Source organism: Mirounga angustirostris, unplaced genomic scaffold, assembly GCF_029215605.1.
Source record: "Mirounga angustirostris isolate CCGP_5_RB_7025 unplaced genomic scaffold, mMirAng1.0.hap1 SCAF_12, whole genome shotgun sequence".
Lineage (NCBI taxonomy): Eukaryota > Metazoa > Chordata > Mammalia > Carnivora > Phocidae > Mirounga > Mirounga angustirostris.
Window position 1 is genome coordinate 52945569 of NW_026991720.1, and position 22940 is coordinate 52968508.

At 42.0% G+C, this 22940-nt stretch overlaps 1 protein-coding gene across 1 annotated transcript in view; it reads right to left on the reverse strand.

Annotated features, from left to right (window-relative positions):
- Positions 1–22940, reverse strand: part of DNAH11 (dynein axonemal heavy chain 11) — a 339985-nt gene that overhangs the window by 23930 nt on the left and 293115 nt on the right. The window contains 3 exon segments of the mRNA XM_064575180.1: positions 3623–3742; positions 7106–7297; positions 21026–21253. Coding sequence (XP_064431250.1) covers positions 3623–3742; positions 7106–7297; positions 21026–21253 — 540 coding nt within the window.

A 22940-nucleotide genomic window follows, 5' to 3' on the forward strand; every position in this document is an offset into this window, starting at 1 on the left:
AAGACGAAACAACATTAGAATAATTGGGATCCCAGAAGAAGAAGAAAGAAAGAGGGGCAAAAGGTATAATGGAGCAAATTATAGCAGAGAACTTCCCTAATTTGGGGAAGAAACAGGCATCAAAAGCCAGGAAGCAGAGAGAACCCCTCTCAAAATCAATAAAAATAGGTCAACACCCCGACATCTAATAGTAAAACTTACGAGTCACAGAGACAAAGAGAAAATCCTGAAAGCAGCTCGGGAGAAGAGATATGTAACCTACAATGGTAGAAACCTTAGATTGGCAACAGACCTATCCACAGAGACCTGGCAGGCCAGAAAGGACTGGCAGGATATATTCAGAGCACTAAATGAGAAAAATATGCAGCCAAGAATACTATATCCAGCTAGGCTGTCATTGAAAATAGAAGGCGAGATAAAAAACTTCCAGGACAAACAAAAACTAAAGGAATTTGCAAACACGAAACCAGCCCTACAAGAAATCTTGAAAGGGGTCCTCTAAGCAAAGAGAGAGCCTAAAAGCAACATAGACCAGAAAGGAACACAGACAATATACAGTAACAGTCACCTTACAGGCAATACAATGGCACTAAATTCCTATCTTTCTTTTTTTTTTTTTTTAAGATTTTATTTATTTATTTGAGAGAGAGAGACACAGCAAGAGAGGGAACACAAGCAGGGGGAGTGGGAGAGGGAGAAGCAGGCTTCCCACCGAGCAGGGAGCCTGACGCGGGGCTTGATCCCAGGACCCTGGGATCATGACCTGAGCCGAAGGCAGACGCTTAACGACTGAGCCACCCAGGCGCCCCAAATTCCTATCTTTCAGTAGTTACCCTGAATGTAAATGGGCTAAATGCCCCAATCAAAAGACACGGGCTATCAGATTGGATTAAAAAACAAGACCCATCAGTATGCTGTCTGCAAGAGACTCATTTTAGACCCAAAGACACCCCCAGATTGAAAGTGAGGGGATGGAAAACCATTTACCATGCTAATGGACACCAAAAGAAAGCTGGGGTGGCAATCCTTATATCAGACAAATTAGATTTTAAACCAAAGACTGTAATAAGAGATGAGGAAGGACACTATATCCTACTTGAAGGGTCTATCGAACAAGAAGATCTAACAATTGTAAATATCTATGCCCCTAACATGGGAGCAGCCAATTATATAAGGCAATTAATAACAAAAGCAAAGAAACACATGGACAACAATACAATAATAGTGGGGGACTTTAACACCCCCCTCACTGAAATGGACAGATCGTCTAAGCAAAAGATCAACAAGGAAATAAAGACTTTAAATGACACACTGGACCAAATGGACTTCACAGATATATTCAGAACATTCCATCCCAAAGCAACGGAATACACATTCTTCTCTAGTGCCCATGGAACATTCTCCAGAATTGATCACATCCTAGGCCACAAATCAGGTCTCAACCGGTACCAAAAGATTGGGATCATTCCCTGCCTATTTTCAGACCACAATGCTTTGAAACTAGAACTCAATCACAAGAGGAAAGTCGGAAAGAACTCAAATACATGGAGGCTAAAGAGCATCCTACTGAAGAATGAATGGGTCAACCAGGAAATTAAAGAAGAATTAAAAAAATACATGGAAACCAATGAAAATGAAAACACAACCATTCAAAATCTTTGGGATGCAGCAAAGGCAGTCCTAAGAGGCAAGTATATAGCAATACAAGCCTTTCTCAAGAAACAAGAAAGGTCTCAAGTACACAACCTAACCCTACACCTAAAGGAGCTGGAGAAAGAACAGCAAATAAAGCCTAAACCCAGCAGGAGACGAGAAGTATTTTTAACTTTTTTAGAAAACTTCCTATGATTTTCCAGAGTGGCTGCACCAACTTGCATTCCCACCAACCATCAGGAGGGTTCCCCTTTCTCCCCATCCTCACCAACACCTGTTGTTTCTTGTAGCTGATTTTAGCCATTCTGACAGGTGTGAGGTGGTAGCTCATTGTAGTTTTGATTTGTGTTTCCCTGATGAGGAGTAATTTGAGCATCTTTTTATGTGTCTGTTGGCCATCGGTATGTCTTCCTTGGAAAAATGTCGATTCATGTCTTCTGCCCATTTTTCAATTGGATTATTTGTTTTTTGAGTGTTGAGTTTTATAAATTCTTTATATATTTGGGCTACTACTAACCCTTAATCAGATATGTCATTTGCAGATACCTTCTCCCATTTGATAGGCTGCCTTTTAGTTTTGTTGAATGTTTCCTTCCTGTGTAGGAATTTTTTATTTTGATATAGTCCCAATAGTTTATTTTTGCTTTTGTTTCTCTTGCCTCAGGATACCTACTAGAAAGAAGTTGCTCTGGCCAATGTCAAAGAAGTTACACGGCACACCTTTAAACATAGTTGGTATCTTGTTCAAGTGGGAAGAGACTGCATGGTATAGGGTGCCCTGTGTTTCCATGAAATAGGCAATGGCCATGAACATGGAGGCCTTTAGAAAGATAGCATGAGGAAAGCATGGCCACCACTTTCGGCTACTTCAAGAGGAAAAACAGGGACTGAGCACTTTTGCCAGACACACAGCCCTGGTCACAAATGGAGCAGCTGTTTGGTCTTTGCAGACACAGGGTGGTTAAGATGAGAACAGGGAAAAGGAGCTTGGTCTCTCTCAACTCCAGTACAGGGGGTGCTCTGCCCCCTCCTCACAGACAGAAGAACTGGACTCTCGCATCCCATTTTTCTTGAGCATATATTTAAGAGTTAGTGACCAAAACTGAGGATACTCCATGGCTTCTGTGACAGGGAAAAACCTAAGGATTTCACTTATTTTAGAACCCTCAAATTGATATCAATACATCTGTCTTCTGGCTGGAGCTCTTCTTGCCCAAGGTAACCGATGGACCCGGGGCACGACATGCCTCAGTCTCCATAAAACAGGTTAACGGTGTCAGTTCTGCGGACCTCCCAGGGTTATTCCTAAGATCCAGTCAGTCAATTTATGTGAGGGTCCTTGGCCTGGGTGTAGAACATGAGAACACACACAAAAATCACCTAGGAGGTCTTACTGAAACAGACTCGGATTTCATAGATAGGAAATGGGGCCCAAGACTCTGCATTTCTGGAGCACCTGGTTGGCTCAGTCGGTTAAGCATCCGACTCTTGGTTTCAGCTCAGGTCATGATCTCAGGGTCAAGAGACGGTGCTCCATACTGGGATCTGTGCTCAGCAGGAAGTCTGCTTCAAGATTCTCTCTCTGCCCCTCCCCGCACGTGCATGCCAGTGTGTGTGCGCACTCGTTCTCTCTCTCTCAGATAAATAATAAATCTTAAAAAAAAAAAAAAAACAGACTCAGCATTTCTAACAAACTTCCAAACTCTGTGACAGTGGGCAAGAATATATTCACAAAAGGCTAAGATTCCTCAATAATATTTAAGAAGTCTTTACATAGTAAAATTAGTTTAAAAAATTCTTACTTGAGGGGCGCCTGGCTGGCTCAGCCAAAGGAGCATGTGACTCTTGATCTTGGGATTGTGAGTTCAAGCCCCATGTTGGGCGTAAGAGATTAAAAAAAACTTAAAAAAACTTAAAAAAAATTCTTACTAGAATTTTCTCCTCTGTAAAATGAGTTATAGTGTCTTACCAGAGATGGATTCAGGAATTCTTCCAAATATGCCCGACACAGTTTGCGATCCCAGTCATCTGTGATGTGGCCCCCATACATGATCTCACCAAAGAGGTAACGGAGGTCTTCCCATGGGACCTGGGAGGGATATCATGCAAATGTTCATTTCCAGGCCTGGTGCATCTGCCTCACAGAGGCCAATTAGCAGTACATGCCTCTCTCCAAGCCCCTCTAACACCGTGTTCCCCCAAATCCCCATCAACAGGAACATTTAAAAGAGGTTCAGGAATTGTCTGGGCTTCTCCTATAGAGTTTCCTGACAGAATTACATTCAGGGTGTTTTAATACATTCGGTGAAAATTCACTAACACTGAACTTTTCATGCAGATTTCAAAGCAATTATTCCTAGAACATGCCATGCAGGGAAACTTTATAAATTCAAAATCTCATCCAAAGATCCAGAAAAGGTATTAGTTCGCAGGGCCTTTGAGGTATGTCATGTTTTTATGATCTGACTGGCAGCAGGTTTTATGAGCTCATTTAGGCAAATAAAGGAAACCTTATATGATCTGAATTTGGGGTATATTTAGGGTATCCTCCCCCTGCAAAAATCCAGGCAAACCGATCCCCTTGCTGCAGACTGATTTGAGGGCTTGGTTTATGGCACGACTGGCCTACTCCCTGATTGTTCTAAGGGTTCCCACCAATGACTGTACCATGTGGTATTCAAGAAATAACAGTATCGGGCGCCTGGGTGGCTCAGTCGGTTAAGCGTCTGCCTTCGGCTCAGGTCGTGATCCCAGGGTCCTGGGATCGAGTCCCGCATCGGGCACCCTGCTCCTTGGGAGCCTGCTTCTCCCTCTGCTTCTCTCTCTCTCTCTGTCTCTCATGAATAAATAAATAAAATCTTAAAAAAAAAAAAAAGAAAAAGAAATAACAGTATCCCCTCTCTACTTGGCTTAGCAGGATTTGAAGGCTCTCTCTGCTACCCTTTCGCTTCCTCTGGGTTTGCACAACATGCCAGTCTGTGATGAAGCCTTTCCAGACAGGAACCTTTAAACCCTCAGGGCAGGAGACGGCCTCCCAACAGTTCAAGTAAAAACTTAATTATAGCCTTCATTGGTTGCATGATGTGACAGAACAAGTAAAATTGCTTCAACTATTCCAATGCACTGGTTACAAGTTTATTTGAATTTGAATAAATGAACCTCAAAGAGGTCTTTCTTTTAAGCCCGTCTGAGGTGAGTGAGGAATACGAGAGGAGTGAGGGGACTGCAGGAGGCTCCCTGAACTACCACGTGGGCCCCTTCCGCGTCGCCCTCATGAAATGGATGGGCAACAGAGACCTCTCCACTTCATTTCTCTGAGTGTGTTTTTTTTTTTTTTAAGATTATTTATTTATTTATTTGACAGAGAGAGACACAGCGAGAGCAGGAACACAAGCAGGGGGAGTGGGAGAGGGAGCGGCAGGCTTCCCACGGAGCAGGGAGCCCGATGCGGGACTCGATCCCGGGACCCTGGGATCATGACCTGAGCCGAAGGCAGACGCTTAACGACTGAGCCACCCAGGCGCCCTCTGAGTGCGTTCTTAATAGAATAGTACCTGCTGTATATCCTACCATCGGATATGCATCGCCCTCAACATTTTCATCAGCTAGGGTTCTATTCTTTTCAATAACAGGCTCTTCTTCCCCCAAATCCTGATCCTTGCTTTTAACATATACCTTCCTGAAAAGGACATTTTGTACCACCAAACTCCGTGAACATAACCTAACTCCCAAATCCCAGTCACTGGCTTCGCCATACTGGTTTTTCCACGTGTGGTGAATGACTCGGGTGTAGACATCTGAGAGAGGAGAGAGCATTCAAAGCCAAGAGCTGTGTTGCTCCCGGAGTGCTGGTGGGGGGTGGGGTAAGCAGCACAACACCATTCACTTGGGCCACCTGGTTGCCACATCTCGGGATGTGAGAGGCAGGGACAAACAGAAGTCCACTCCTCTCTTTCTCCCCATCATTTCTAACTCGACTCTGTACAGGATTCAGCTGAAATGGGATAATATTCCTTGCCTCAGCCTCAGGGGACAGTTACAAAGGACTTGTATAAAAGGATTAAGTGGTCCATTTCACTTTCTACCTAGAACTATTATAATAGTTTTACCTGCAACGTTTTACATAAAATGTGTTAAGATCAACTCAAAATATTATGTATTACGAAGATCAAAATATGCTCAAATTTTGTATATTTAAAAAATGATAGCTATGCGGGCACCTGGGTGGCTCAGTCGTTAAACGTCTGCCTTCGGCTCAGGTCATGACCTGGAGTCCCAGGATCGAGTCCCGCATCGGGCCCCCTGCTCGGTAGGGAGTCTGCTTCTCCCTTTGCCCCTCCCCCTGCTCGTGCGCATGCGCGCGCTCTCTCTCTCAAATAAATAAAAATTAAGAAAACAAATTTTAAAAAATTGATGGATATGCAATGTTGATCATCACATACTATATTAAAGCCACTTATTTTGGATACAACTTGCTCAAAATAGGTTCCTTAGGAGAACACACCCATGTTATGCACTGAGTGTACATACTCTGATAGCAGTCCCATCACCTTTGAAGCCTGAGAAGACTTATGTGGCAACAAAAATTGTAACAGTTTGGTTACCAAAAGAACATAAAGCAACTCTCTATACACAGAAACACAGATGAGTCATTTTAAAGGTCCTTTACAGAAAGTGTGGCCCAGAGCGTAATACCTGGTTTGGGTAAATGTTATCTCAATTTTAACAGCTTTAACTGAATGGGAGAAGTTTCCTTTATGAGGACTAAGCCAGAAAATTCTTACAAATGGTTCTTCCTTTTTGAAATCCAATCACTGGGTTTCTAAGAGTTTACACAAATGTTCTTGATGAAGCATTCCCGTTCCCATCTGTAAAACACATTTTAGCTATGAAATAAAATCATTCATCTACCTTTAACTTCCAATCAAGGGGAACATTACTGAGAAAGTCACAACAAGGTGGCATCCTTAATACATAATAATGACATATGCAGGAAATGCACCATTATTTATACATGTGACGTGCTGTAAATTGCTTCCATCATAAGAACTAATTGTAGTGATTATTAATGCAGTGTTATGAACTGTCAGAATTGCTGTATGTAATTACATTTGTGCAAATGCTTCATTACCTGCCTAATGAATCTGGCATACATGCACATGTAAACCACTGTTTTTGTTAACATAATGAAGGACATTTTTTTTTTTTTTTTTTTTTTTTTTGCACTAAGCTGCTATGTAGAACTGGTTTGACCTGTCTTATGAAGTTCGAGCATCCACTGCTGGAAAACCTTTGATCTGGTGTATTTTCACACTTGGCAGAAGATGCACATACGGTGTCAGCTATTTCAATAATAGCTTCAAAAGAGAAATTATGGTCCATTTGATAGTGGCCAAAGACTGACAGATTCAGTACACTCTTTGGAAGAGGTTATCTGGCCACCGGCACTTACGTGAGGGTTTGCCTCTAAGTAGTTGTAGAGGACGTTGGCGCAAATGGTGAGGTCTCCAGGACTGAAGGGGTAGCTGCGGCTCCAGCCCCGGGGGCCAAACCTCAGTCTCCCGGCCACACAAGCATGGAAGTAGCACAGAGAAAAGAGGATGCTTTTAAACTCCTGCTCCCTGGAGCACGCCTCAAGTGTATCCTGGGAGAAAAGGAAAATATTTGATTATCCTTCTGCACCCTTTCCAAGGGCAAGGGTCTGCATGTTCAATGACCTTGTGTATAACTCCGAGGGAGATCTAGGACAGGGGTACCATGCAGGTTGAAGCACGGCTGCCTGGCCTATCAGCGCACAATAGAGGACTGACCTTCTGGCGCTTGCTGCTCTGTTAATTTAAGAGGAATGCTTTCACTTTGCTTCAGTTATTTTACCAAATGTATCTAAGTTCGCTAGAAAATAACAAAATTCATTCCGAGCCGTGGCGATACTGCTTGACATCATTTTCCCCTGCAAAATTCTCCTTGAGAAATCTAGCTGATCAAAGGACACCACCCTCGTTTCATCAGTGTAGCAGAATACTACTTAACCCCCAGCCCTTCATTTCCTCTGGTTTCAGAGTCATACAGATTACCTGGGCACATGGCCACCCACCAAAAAACCATTTCCCATCTCCCGTTGAAGCCAGATGTGTCATATGACCAAGTCCTTGCCAAAAGAATTTGAGCAGAAGTGATGTGTACAATTTTCATGTCGTTTACTTGAAAGGAAGTTGCTTGCCCTGGGTGTCACTCTTTTCCCTTCTCTGTGGGCTAGACAGGAAGATGACCAGACAACCACGGAAGCCACGAGTGAGTTCCAGGGGAGACACCTACCAGCTTGGGTGTGCAGCTGAGCTCATGAAAGCTGCCAGTTATATGTGAGAGACGTCATCTTGTTTGGATCACTCTAATTATGTAGTCTACCTGAGCTAATACAATCATCCTGACAAATGGTCTCCTTCCAATGAACTTAAAGTAGAATTCATTGCTGGGTGGAGAGAATGGCATATGGAAGGTGGGAAAACACACCCTGTAGACTAGATCTCTAACATTTTTTTGAAATTGCAGAGGGAAAATTAAATCCTGGCATGCTGGTATGGTTATGGCTCCCACCGCCATAAAATTAAAAGGTGAACAACAGCCATCCAGTCTCTGTCTGAAGTAAGTAGTACTTTATTCTCAGCTTCGGCAGTTCTGTGAGGCAAACAAGGACTACTTCAACTGATGTTGGGCAGTAGAGGAAGATAAGGCCAAAGCTGTACCTTCTTGCCTTGTCCTTTAAAATGGCCAAATTATAGCCAGTCTACATTTAAAATGAATCTGACAACTTGGGCCATCTATAAAGTGTATTTAGCACCTTTCAGGTGGGAGTTCAGATCTGGTCTCCCAGGCAACTTCTAGTAAAAGTCTAAACCAAACCAAGACTAGACTTGTTCTCTTGTTCTAAGACTAGAAGAAGCTTTTCAGTTTCTTTCTGTCTCACTTTCATGAGAATCCAAGGTTATTACTAAATACAGTTCTAGAACTGGCCAGGCCATCCACAGTGCAGACCCAACTAAATCACTAGGTCATTCTTTTTTTTTTTTTAATTTTATTTATTTATTTGACAGAGAGACACAGCAAGAGAGGGAACACAAGCAGGGGGAGTGGCAGAGGGAGAAGCAAGCTTCCTGCCAAGCAGGGAGCCCGACACAGGGCTCGATCCCAGGACCCTGAGATCATTACCTGAGCTGAAGGCAGACGCCTAACGACTGAGCCACCCAGGTACCCCTCACTAGGTCATTCTAAAGCATTAGGCCATTTCTAGGTAATTTATGGGGCTTGAAGATACACAATCATTAAACATAACATTTCCACAAACATGAAATAAAAGACAAGTTTGTGAAAGAAGAGAAACCATATAATTGGAATTAATCTTGAAGAATATAAAAAATGTATGTCTTAAATGTAAGAAATTTCTAGGAGATGAAATAGAAATATCAAACTTTTACTTAGGAATTATGATCTAACAAGTCACCTAACACCTCCCTGAATAACATATAGTCCACAGAAAACCAAGGTACTACAATAACCAGGACATTAATTCCATAAATAATTCATATAATGGATTTAGTTTTATCCTCAACGCTTAAAAAAAAAAAAACCCAAAAACTTACAATTTGGGCACCTGGGTGGCTCAGTTGGTTAAGCATCCGACTCTTGATTTCAGCCCAGGTCATAATCTCAGGGTTGTGAGATCAAGCCCTGCTTTGGGCTCCTGCCCCTACCCCACCCCCCCCAAACAAATTACAACTTAACGCCCATTTCTTTATGCTCTGATAATATAAATGCCACTGGAAAAAATATGAATCAAGTTTTTCTAATTAGGAAAAAGTATGAGTCTACCTAACATTCTACACTTCAGGTCAGTTGTATTTTTACAAACCAAAAGATGAGCAAATTACTATCAGAAAATACACAAACAGCACTGTGAACAGAGAACAGGCATCCACACTCAAGCAGATGAGAGTTTTACGTGAGCAACTACCAGTTATTTGTTTCTGCTGCAAATCTTAGAGAAAAAGAAATCTAGGGGTGCCTGGGGGGCTCAGTCGGTTAAGCGTCCAACTTTTGATTTTGGGTAGGGTCATGATCTCAGGGTCTTGGAATTGGGCCCTCTGCACTAAGCATGGGGTCAGCTTGGGATCCTCTCTCTCCCTCTGCCCTTTCCCTGCCTCCCCTAGCATGTGCTGTCTCAAAAAAAGAAAAAAGAAGAAAAAAGAAATCTATATCTTATTTCAAAAATGTGGTTATTATCTGGGTATGAAAGGAGCCTAAACAGTACTCCCTTATGACATCTTCTTTCTTTCTTTGGTTTTTATTTTTTTTTAATTTTTTAAATTTATATTCAATTAATTAATATATAATGGATTGGCTTCAGAGGTACAGCTCTGTGACTCATCAGTCTTTTTTTTTTTTTTAAAGATTTTATTTAGGGGGGCGGAGCAAGATGGCGGAGGAGTAGGAGACCTGGATTTTGTCTCCTCTCAGGAATTCAGCTGGATAGGGATCAAACCATTCTGAACACCTACAAACTCAACAGGAGATCGAAGAAAAGAAGAGCAACAACTCTCTCATCAGAAAAGCGACCACTTTCTGGAAGGTAGGACGTGCGGAGAAGTGAATCCGCGGCGATATTCGGGAGGATAGACGGCGGGGGAGGGGCCTCCGTCGGCCGCTTCTGGCAAGTGATAGAGCCGCGGAGCACGAAATCGGAACTTTTAGAAGTCTGCTCCGCCGAGGGACGTCACTCTGGTGGCTAAGCGGGGGGTGGAACCCTTCGGGACAGTGTGGTCTCAGGACCCTCGGGGTCGCAGAAAGACCAGGGGTGCCTGAGTGCGGCAGAGCTCCCAGGTATCAGAGCGGGGAAGCCGGCTGCAGAGGCGGAGCCCAGGCGCGGGCTCTCAGCTCGGGGTGGCCATAAACCGTGATCCGCGGCACAGTCGGGCCCCTGCTCCTCCAGCAGGGACCCCACAAGCGGCAGATCCGGGGAGACTCACCTTCCTCCCCCGGGAGGAGCCGCGCGGGAGGGCACCGCAGGGATCTGCTGGGTTTGGAGACTCCACCCGGGGTCGGGGGCCAGAGATAGAAACGCGCGGTCACAGGCCGGGTGAGCACGGAGTGCGGCCGGAGACCGGGGAGACGGGAGTGACTGACGGCTTTTCTCTGGGGGCTCACTGAGGAGCGGGCCCCGAGTTCTCGGCTCCTCCGGAGCGGAGATTGGGAGGCCGCCATTTTCACTCTCTGCCTCCAAAGCTGTACGGAAAGCTTGCAGGGAACAAAAGCCCCGGAGAGCAAACCGGAGCAGATTACTTAGCCGGGAGGGGGCGAGGGCGGGGCAATTCCGCCTCCGGCAGAGACATTTGGAAACCATGGCAACAGGCCCCTCCCCAGAAGATCAGCGAGAACAGCCGGCCAAGACCAAGTTTACCGATCAATGAGAACGGCAGAACTCCAGCGCTAGGGGAATACTGCACATAGAATTCACGGCTTTTTTACCATGATTCTTTAGTCTTTTAAAGTTAATTTTTTTTAACTGTCTTTTTTTTCTAGTTTCTTTTTCCCTGTTTCAACCAACATCTTATCAATCCCTTTTTTTAAAAAACATTTTTCTTTTTCATTTTCAGAGTCATGTTCTATCCCTTCATAGTAGTTACCCGTATTTTTGGCATATATATATAAGTTGTTCTCTCTTTAAAATTTTGAGATCGTTTCTTCTAACAGATTAAAATATACCCTAAATCTCTAGTATATGGTGCTTTCTATTCCCCTGCCTGATCACATCCTCTCCCTTTTTTTTTCTCTTTTTCTTTTTTTAAATCCTCTTCTTTCTTTTTTCAAACAACTTCTTATCAATTCCTTTTATAACATTTTTTATAATTTCCATTTTTACAGTCATATTCCATCCCTTCATCATATCAACCCTTATTTTTGTACATATATAAGTTTTTCTTTCTTTAAAATTTTGGGAGGCACTTTCTTCTAAAAGACCAAAATACACCCCAAATCTAGTGTGTGGCACTGACCTATATATCATATAGATCATATTTGACCACATTCTGGTTTTCCTTTTGTTGTTGTTGTTTTGGTTTGTTTGTTTTTGTTTTTATCTTTCCTTTTTTTTTTTTCTTTTTCTTTTTCTTTTTTCTCTCTTTCCCTTTCTTATCCCACTGCTTCAGGTCTTTTCTGATTTGTTTAGAGTATATTTTCTGGAGACGTGGTTACTCTGCTAGCATTTTGTTCTCTCATTAATCTATTCTCCTCTGCACAAAATGACAAGACGGAAAAAATCACCTCAACAAAAAGAACAAGAGGTAGTACCGACTGCCAGGGACCTACTCAATACGGACATTAGTACGATGTCAGATCTAGAGTTCAGAATCATCACTTTAAAGATACTAGCTGGGCTTGAAAAAAATATGGAAGTTATTAGAGAAACCCTTTCTGGAGAAGTAAAAGAGCTAAAATCCAACCAAGTAGAAATCAAAAAGGCTATTAATGAGGTGCAATCAAAAATGGGGGCGCTAACTGCTAGAATAAATGAGGCAGAAGAGAGAATCAGTAATATAGAAGATGAAATGATGGAAAATAAAGAAGCTGAGAAAAAGAGAGATAAACAACTACTGGATCACGAGGGCAGAATTCGAGAGATAAGCGATACCATAAGACGAAACAACATTAGAATAATTGGGATCCCAGAAGAAGAGGAAAGAGAGAGAGGGCCAGAAGGTATAATGGAGCAAATTATAGCAGAGAACTTCCCTAATTTAGGGAAAGAAACAGGCATGAAAATCCAGGAAGCACAGAGAACCCCTCTCAAAATCAATAAAAATAGGTCAACTCCCCGACATCTAATAGTAAAACTTACGAATCTCATAGACAAAGAGAAAATCCTGAAAGCAGCTCGGGAGAAGAGATATGTAACCTACAATGGTAGAAACCTTAGATTGGCAACAGACCTATCCACAGAGACCTGGCAGGCCAGAAAGGACTGGCAGGATATATTCAGAGCACTAAATGAGAAAAATATGCAGCCAAGAATACTCTATCCAGCTAGGCTGTCATTGAAAATTGAAGGAGAGATAAAAAGCTTCCAGGACAAAGAAAAACTAAAGGAATTTGCAAACACAAAACCAGCCCTACAGGAAATCTTGAAAGGGGTCCTCTAAGCAAAGAGAGACCCTAAAAGCAACATAGACCAGAAAGGAACACAGACAATATATGGTAACAGTCACCTTACAGGCAATACAATGGCACTAAATTCCTATGTTTCAATAGTTACCATGAATGTAAATGGGCTAAACGCCCCATTCAAAAGACACAGGCTAACAGACTGGATTAAAAAACAAGATCCATCGATATGCTGTCTGCAAGAGACTCATTTTAGAACCAAAGACACCCCCAGATTGAAAGTGAGGGGGTGGAAAACCATTTACCATGCTAATGGACACCAAAAGAAAGCTGGGGTGGCAATCCTTATATCAGACAAAGTAGATTTTAAACCAAAGACTGTAATAAGAGATGAGGAAGGACACTATATCATACTTAAAGGATCTATCCAACAAGAAGATCTAACAATTGTAAATATCTATGCCCCTAACATGGGAGCAGCCAATTATATAAGGCAATTAATAACAAAAGCAAAGAAACACATGGACAACAATACAATAATAGTGGGGGACTTTAACATCCCCCTCACTGAAATGGACAGATCGTCTAAGCAAAAGATCAACAAGGAAATAAAGACTTTAAATGACACACTGGACCAAATGGACTTCACAGACATATTCAGAACATTCCACCCCAAAGCAACGGAATACACATTCTTCTCTAGTGCCCATGGAACATTCTCCAGAATAGATCACATCCTAGGTCATAAATCAGGTCTCAACCGGTACCAAAAGATTGGGATCATTCCCTGCCTATTTTCAGACCACAATGCTTTGAAACTAGAACTCAATCACAAGAGGAAAGTCGGAAAGAACTCAAATACATGGAGGCTAAGGAGCATCCTACTGAAGAATGAATGGGTCAACCAGGAAATTAAAGAAGAATTAAAAAAATACATGGAAACCAATGAAAATGAAAACACAACTGTGCAAAATCTTTGGGATGCAGCAAAGGCAGTCCTAAGAGGCAAGTATATAGCAATACAAGCCTTTCTCAAGAAACAAGAAAGGTCTCAAGTACACAACCTAACCCTACACCTAAAGGAGCTGGAGAAAGAACAGCAAATGAAGCCTAAACCCAGCAGGAGAAGAGAAATCATAAAGATCAGAGCAGAAATCAATGAAATAGAAACTAAAAGAACAGTAGAACAGATCAACGAAACTAGGAGCTGGTTCTTTGAAAGAATTAACAAGATTGATAAACCCCTGGCCAGACTTATCAAAAAGAGAAGAGAAATGACCCAAATCAACAAAATCATGAATGAAAGAGGAGAGATCACAACCAACACCAAAGAAATACAAACAATTATAAGAACATATTATGAGCAACTCTATGCCAGCAAATTAGATAACCTGGAAGGGATGGATGCATTCCTAGAGATGTATCAACTACCAAAACTGAACCAGGATGAAATAGAGAACCTGAACAGACCTATAACCACTAAGGAAATTGAAGCAGTCATCAAAAATCTCCCAAAAAACAAAAGCCCAGGGCCAGATGGCTTCCCAGGGGAATTCTACCAAACCTTTCAAGAAGAATTAATACCTATTCTTCTGAAACTGTTCCAAAAAATAGAAACGGAAGGAAACTTCCAAACTCATTTTATGAGGCCAGCATTACCTTGATCCCAAAACCAGACAAAGACCCCATCAAAAAGGAGAATTACAGACCAATATCCCTGATGAACATGGATGCAAAAATTCTCACCAAAATACTAGCCAATAGGATCCAACAGTATATTAAAAGGATTATTCACCATGACCAAGTGGGCTTTATCCCTGGGCTGCAAGGTTGGTTCAACATCCACAAATCAATCAATGTGATACATTAATCAAAGAAAGAACAAGAACCATATGATGCTCCCAATAGATGCAGAAAAAGCATTTGACAAAGTACAGCATCCTTTCTTGATCAAAACTCTTCAGAGTATAGGGATAGAGGGTACATACCTCAATATCATAAAAGCCATCTATGAAAAACCTACAGCAAATATTATTCTCAATGGGGAAAAACTGAGAGCTTTCCCCCTAAGTCAGGAACACGGCAGGGATGTCCACTATCACCACTGCTATTCAACATAGTATTGGAAGTCCTAGCCACAGCAATCAGACAACAAAAAGAAATCAAAGGCATCCAAATCGGCAAAGAAGAAGTCAAACTCTCACTCTTTGCAGATGATATGATACTTTATGTGGAAAACCCAAAAGACTCCACCCCAAAACTGCTAGAACTCATACAGGAATTCAGTAAAGTGGCAGGATATAAAATCAATGCACAGAAGTCAGTGGCTTTCCTATACACCAACAACAAGACAGAAGAAAGAGAAATTAAGGAGTCCATCCCATTTACAATTGCACCCAAAACCATAAGATACCTAGGAATAAATCTAACCAAAGAGACAAAGGATCTATACTCAGAAAACGATAAAATACTCATGAAAGAAATTGAGGAAGACACAAAGAAATGGAAAAACGTTCCATGCTCATGGATTGGAAGAACAAATATTGTGAAGATGTCAATGCTACCTAGAGCAATCTACACATTCAATGCAATCCCCATCAAAATACCATCCACTTTTTTCAAAGAAATGGAACAAATAATCCTAAAATTTGTATGGAACCAGAAAAGACCCCGCATAGCCAGAGGAATATTGAAAAAGAAAAGCAAAGCCGGCGGCATCACAATTCCGGACTTCAAGCTCTATTACAAAGCTGTCATCATCAAGACGGCATGGTACTGGCACAAAAACAGACACATAGATCAGTGGAACAGAATAGAGAGTCCAGAAATGGATCCTCAACTCTATGGTCAACTCATCTTCGACAAAGCAGGAAAGAATGTCCAATGGAAAAAAGACAGTCTCTTCAACAAATGGTGTTGGGAAAATTGGATAGCCACATGCAGAAGAATGAAACTGGACCATTTCCTTACACCACACACAAAAATAGACTCCAAATGGTTGAAAGACCTCAATGTGAGACAGGAGTCCATCAAAATCCTAAAGGAGAACACAGGCAGCAACCTCTTCGACCTCAGCCGAAGCAACTTCTTCCTAGAAACATCGCCAAAGGCAAGGGAAGCAAGGGCAAAAATGAACTATTGGGACTTCATCAAGATAAAAAGCTTTTGCAAAGCAAAGGAAACAGTCAACAAAACCAAAAGACAACCGACAGAATGGGAGAAGATATTTGCAAATGACATATCAGATAAAGGGCTAGTATCCAAAATCTATAAAGAACTCATCAAACTCAACACGCAAAGAACAAAGAATCCAATCAAGAAATGGGCAGAAGACATGAACAGACATTTTTCCAAAGAAGACATCCAAATGGCCAATAGACACATGAAAAAGTACTCAATATCGCTCAGCATCAGCGAAATCCAAATCAAAACCTCAATGAGATACCACCTCACACCAGTCAGAATGGCTAAAATGAACAAGTCAGGAAATGACAGATGTTGGCGGGGATGCGGAGAAAGGGGAACCCTCCTACACTGTTGGTGGGAATGCAAGCTGATGCAGCCACTCTGGAAAACTGTATGGAGGTTCCTCAAAAAGTTGAAAATAGAGCTACCATATGATCCAGTAATTGCACTACTGGGTATTTACCCCAAAGATACAAAAGTAGGGATCCGAAGGGGTACGTGCACCCCGATGTTTATAGCAGCAATGTCCACAATAGCCAAACTGTGGAAAGAGCCAAGATGTCCATCGACAGATGACTGGATAAAGAAGATGTGGTATATATATACAATGGAATATTATGGCAGCCATCAAAAGGAATGAGATCTTGCCATTTGCAACGACGTGGATGGAACTGGAGGGTATTATGTTGAGTGAAATAAGTCAAAAAGAGAAAGACATGTATCATATGATCTCACTGATATGAGGACTTCTTAATCGCAGGAATCAAACTGACGGTTGTTGGAGTGGGGGGTGGGGTGGGAGGGATGGGGTGACTGGGTGATGGACACTGGGGAGGGTGTGTGCTCTGGTAAGCGCTGTGAATTGTGCAGGACTGTTGAATCTCAGATCTGTACCTCTGAAACAAATAATGCAATGTATGTTAAGAAAAAAAAAAAAAGAAGAAGAAGAAGAAGAAGAAGGTAGCGGGAGGGGAAGAATGAGGCGGGCGAAATCGGAGGGGTGGACGAACCATGAGAGACGATGGACTCTGAAAAACAAACAGGGTTCTAGAGGGGAGGGGGGTGGGAGGATGGGTTAGCCTGGTGGTGGGTATTGAGGAGGGCACATTCTGCATGGAGCACTGGGTGTTGTGCACAAACAATGAATCATGGAACACTTCATCTAAAACTAATGATGTAATGTATGGGGATTGACATAAGAATAAAAAATTAAAAAAAAAAAGATTTTATTTATTTGACAGAGAGACACAGCGAGAAAGGGAACACAAGCAGGGGGAGTGGGAGAGGGAGAAGGAGGCTCTCCTCTGAGCAGGGAGCCCGATGCGGGTCTCGATCCTGTGACCCTGGGATCATGACCTGAGCCGAAGGCAGACGCTTAACGACTGAGCCACCCAGGTGCCCCTCTTTTTTTAAAATTAACATATAATGTATTATTTGTTTCAGGAGTGAAGGTCTGTGACTCATCAGTCTTTTTTTATTAGCATATAATGTATTATTTGTTTCAGGGGTGCAGGTCTGTGGCTCATCAGTCTTTTTTTAAATTAGCATATAATGTATTATTTGTTTCAGGGGTGCAGGTCTGTGACTCATCAGTCTTACACAACACACATCTTCAAGAGGCAGGTGCTACTGAGCTGAAACACACAGGGAGACAGGACCCTATAAGAAATGCTTCTTTACATCTTGATCACTTAATGATTGCATTTACATAAATAAAGGACTAATATTAAACTTGTTCATTATGAACATACATATCAAAGTTCAAAGGTAAATTCTGACTTGGGGTAAGATTAAAAATACAAATTTAATTGATTTGAACAGTAAAACATGCAAAACAAAAACACCGCACGGGAACAGTTCATTTGTCCAGATCCCTTGAGTGCTTTTCTCATCTGAGGAGGGCGCCCAGACAACAGAAGTGATGACTTGGACTTGTTTCCCTAACCCAAAGGAGTACGCAAGGTAGACGGCATCCATTACCCTTTGTCCGTGTCGCAAGCCTCAGCTACATAAGACCGTGGCAGCAACACAGAGCACCCAGGATGATACCAGCAGCCGTGGCAAAGTGGGAAGCCTGTGATACAGATCACTAACTGCCTGTCTGAAAATATCCTGTTGCTGACTTTTAGCTGGGCATACGCTGCCCAAGATAAATTGGCTCTTCCTAGCCTCTCGTGCAGGTAGGTAACACAATGTGACTACGTATAACCAGTGAGAGGCAAGGAGAAGTATTATGTATTCACTTGTAGGAAGCACCTTAAAAACAAAACAAAAACAAAAACATGTGCCCATGGTCGTCATCTTTGTTTCTTCTCTCATCCTACTGTCAGGAACATGGATATGGGGGCTGCCACCTGGGACCCTGGCAAGCCCATTCCAGAAACAGCGAACTGTAAAAGAACTAGATTGATGACAACTTCATGTGACAGTGAGCTCTGAATGACCTACCTCCAGAATTCTCAGGTGGCAGATAGAGTTCTTTAACTTTTTTTACGCTACAGTTGTTTCCTACTTCTTTCACAGGTAGCCAAGCATAATTCTAACTGGGAACATACTCACAGATGACCAGGGAGTACAGGTTAATACCCTTGAATCACATCATCTGAATAAAACCCACATTTTATTTTCTAACATAATGACAAGTCAACATTCATAAGACTATTCTAAAATTTTTAGATATTCTTTAGAGTTTTTGTTGGGTAGGTTTGGGCTGTAAGAGGTTTGTTAGGAAGTTTATTAAATAAATAACTTTGATATCTTTGCTTTTGCTACTTCTGATAAAATTTAGTCTTAATATTTCAGAGGATCCTTTCTACTAGATAAATATTTCCCCTTTAGGTACTTAAGAGTCTTTCCAATAGTTGTCATCTTCAGTTAATCTAAGTGGCTTTCTAGGTAACAGTCAAAAGAACGGATACTTTCATAAATAAACTAGAACAGGGGAAGGGATTCATGTATAGGTTTTGGGGGATCTGTTCATCCCTATCATGATATGCAACAAATTTCTCAATGTGCATTTCCCTGGGGAGAGTATCCGTGGTTTTATCAGATTATCAGAGAGGTCCTTCCCCCCTCCCCCCAAAAAAAGCTGACAATTGGGCTGAGGCATATTTGATCATGATATGCTCACTTTTCACAAATACAGATAATTGTCCTATGGGTTGGATAAATCCTATTTATTTTTTATTATTATTATTTTTTTAAAGATTTTATTTATTTATTTGAGAGAAAGAGAATGAGAGACAGAGAGCATGAGAGGGAGGAGGGTCAGAGGGAGAAGCAGACTCCCCGCCGAGCAGGGAGCCCGATGCGGAACTCGATCCCGGGACTCCAGGATCATGACCTGAGCCGAAGGCAGTCGCTTAACTGACTGAGCCACCCAGGCGCCCCGATAAATCCTATTTAAATGTATTAAATTCCTGTTTTGTATTTACTTTGGGAAAGAGGTTGAGAATGTCCTAAGTGGTCAGAAATTATCAACCGAGGAATAAAAAAATATATATATATGCCTGCCATGGTTCACAAAAGAAAACATACTGCAACTATGTAATACTGTCAACAAGATTTCTCAGTGCCTTCTTTATACAGTGGACCATGTTTATATAGGCTATAAATTAATTACTTAATTAGGTAATTAACTGTATTCTTCAAAACTGTAATCTTAGGTGGCCAATTATTATAATTCCTTCATAATGTTGGCTTGAGTATTGGCCCAGAAGATACTAGTGAAGAATAATATTTCTAACAGGAGTCTTTTTTTTTTTTTTTAAGATTTTATTTATTTATTCATAAGAGACAGAGAGAGAGGCAGAGGGAGAAGCAGGCTCCCCGCCGAGCAGGGAGCCCGATGCGGGACTTGATCCCAGGACTCCGGGATCATGACCTGAGCCGAAGGCAGACGCCCAACCATCTGAGCCACCCAGGTGCCCTAACAGGAGTCTTAATATACCAAACCATGTGCATTTCCTCTTTAGGGTTCATTCTACTTCTCCTAATAAGAATACTATTTCCTGGGGTGCCTGGGTGACTCAGTCGGTGAAATGTACTACTGTCGATTTTGGCTGGGGTCATGATCTCAGGGATGTGAGGTGGAGCCTTGCATGGGGCTCTGTGCCAGGCATGGAGCCTGCTTAAGATTCTCTCTCCCTCTCCCGCTCCCCTCAACCCCTCGTTTGCACTCTCTTTCTCTAAAACAGACAAACAAAATACTGTTTCCCAAGGGTGTCTAAGAAATCAGAGGGAATGGCAACTCAGAAAAACAACAACAAAGGAAATTTGTTTGAAACACTTGATTATGATACAGATGTGATAATATGCATAAGGAGAGTAGTGATAATAGGAGTGTTTATGTTTGTATTAATTTATTTATTTTGGAAGGAAATCAAAGTATAAATAAGATGGCAACATGGATATACGGGGAGAAGATGATTTAAGTTTACTAACATCAAAAGCAGATCTAAAACACTGAATATTATGCTGGAACTCTCCCCAGGTCATTACTGTTGTTGCTGTCCTCAGTACCAGTAACCAGAATAACAGTGGCTTCTTCTCTTCCCGTGCTAAGAGATATTGGTCTGCCACGTTTGTCTTCAATAGCAGGTTCTTCAGAAAGGAATGTAATTTATTCTCCTAAAATGTAGCTGCAGTATTTTTTTAAAGATTTTATTTATTTAAGAGAGAGAGCACATGTGCGAGTCTGAGTGAGGGGGAGGGAAGGGGAGAAAGAGAATCTTAAGCTGACTCCACGCCCAGCGCAGAGCCTGACTTGGGGCTCCACCTCACATCCCTGAGATCATGACCTGAGCCTAAACCAAGAGTCGGATGGTTAACCCGCTGAACATGTGGCTGTAGTTTTAAGGCAAAACATAGATTTTCTAGTCGCTGGAATAGGGAACGGCAGGGGGATACTTTCAAGAGATTAAATCAGACAGATTTCACTTCATCCCTCTGCATGAGATGCATGAGTAGCTAATGGCCCCATGGTTTTGTGAGAAGACCCTGACTTTGCCCTCAGACCAGGCTTCTGTTTTCTTACCTGATCAAAGTTGTAGAGGGCAGCATGCAGATTGGCCAGCATTCCTGTGGGGGGTTCATTAGTAATTTTAATGGAATTTTCCAGGAGTCCTTGAGGGATGATGTGTTCTTGTGGTGTAGCTGCAGATTCGGCACTCATGAAAACCCGGTAATCTCTGTGGCCTCCTTGGCTGAATCTTTCGAGGAGTTTCTCCAAGGTTCCTAGCCACTTGGCTACCAAATGGACATTCTGAAAAAACAGTATGGCTTATAATTCTAGTGAAACTGAAGTAGATTACTTAAATTATGGGATCACAATATTTTCCTATATATCAATGTGTAGAAAACTCAGAGAACCAGGATTTAATTTTTCCTGTATCATCATGTTAGGGAACAAAACAAAGCACCAAAACACGACTGTACGGTGAACACATGTAGGGTTCCAAATCACCACAGCTTACCTTTGCAAACCCAAATCTCCTTCAACACACTTAGCCACTTCCAACACCCATCAGTCACCTCTGACATGGAGTTCCTGACACTCTTCTTTGTTATAGTTCAAACTCAATTATGGAGACTTACCTGGTTAGTTTAATCAAGGATAAAAACTAAAAGCCAGAAATGTACCTCATCACCCATTTCATTGTTTCTGATACCAACCTCCTCTACTCAACGCCTACTCATTAGTATGTGAACTCCAAAGGATGTGAGGGGTAAACGGCTAGCCGAGAAAGAAATCACTCTGTTAAGATGCTCTGCGGATCCCTGATAGGTTAATTTCCTTAAACCAGAACTTTCAAAAATTATGAAAGAAACAAATGTCACCACCATCACTTCTTGATTTTCAGTTTTATGATTCACAGTCCTCCAACCCTCCAATCCTAAACACCCGTGGAGCACATGGTAGTTGGTGTGGTGAGAACAGTGTGAAGGCCCTGCCCTCACACGCTCTCTGGCTCTGGAGACGTCCTTATTGTAGTGATTGCGACATCACACCTAGGAATATGTAGTTACTTCCAGCAAAGAAAAACATTTAATATTATAAAAGCTACAAAAAACCCGAAGAATAAAGGCAAATCGGGAATGGAATAGTAATGCAGGTAGCTTTCTTTGAAACAGTTCTGTTGTAAGAAGATCTATGCCAATTTAATTGTTCACATTATGAGGCTTTTTCTTCCTTTGGCAAATACTGAACATCGGTAGGTATCATAGCTGAACTGTGTCCCCCCAAATTCAAATGTTGGAAGTCCTAACCCTCAGTACCTCAGAAAGTGACTGTATTTGGAATAGGCCTTCAAAAAGGCAATTAAGAGTAAATGCAACAATTAGAGTGAGTCTTAATCCAATATGGCTTATGTCTTTATAAGAAGAGGTGATTAGGGGACACACACACACACACACACACAGAAGGGAGACCATGTGAAGACACAGGGAGGAGACAACCATCTACACACCAAGGAGAGAAGCTTCAGAAGAAACCAACCCTACTGACAACTTGATCTCAGACTTTTGGCCTCCAGAACTGTAAGAAATTAAATTTCTGTTCACTAAGCTACCCAATGTGTGATACTTTGGATTGGCAATCCGAGCAACCTTATACAGCAAGTAAGGGCTGTGAGTTTCCTGCCCTCCATGCTTGCTACTAGATTATAGCGAAAGCACTTCTCACACCTAACTGTGCCACTCACACAAGCAAGCAGAAAAAACAACAACAATAAAACCTATTTTGCAAGCTCAAATATGACCTATCTTATGGCCTACAAGACCTTACTCCAGAAGTTTACTTGAAACAAATATAAGGATACTCTAGGCAGTGACTTTGGAGTCAAGGAACAGAAAAATCTCCAATTGAGCCATCCCTGAACACAGGCACATTCTGGAGTCCAGCCTGAGGGTTCTTGATCCTTGAGGATCTTCTTGAGGCTCTTGGCTTTGAC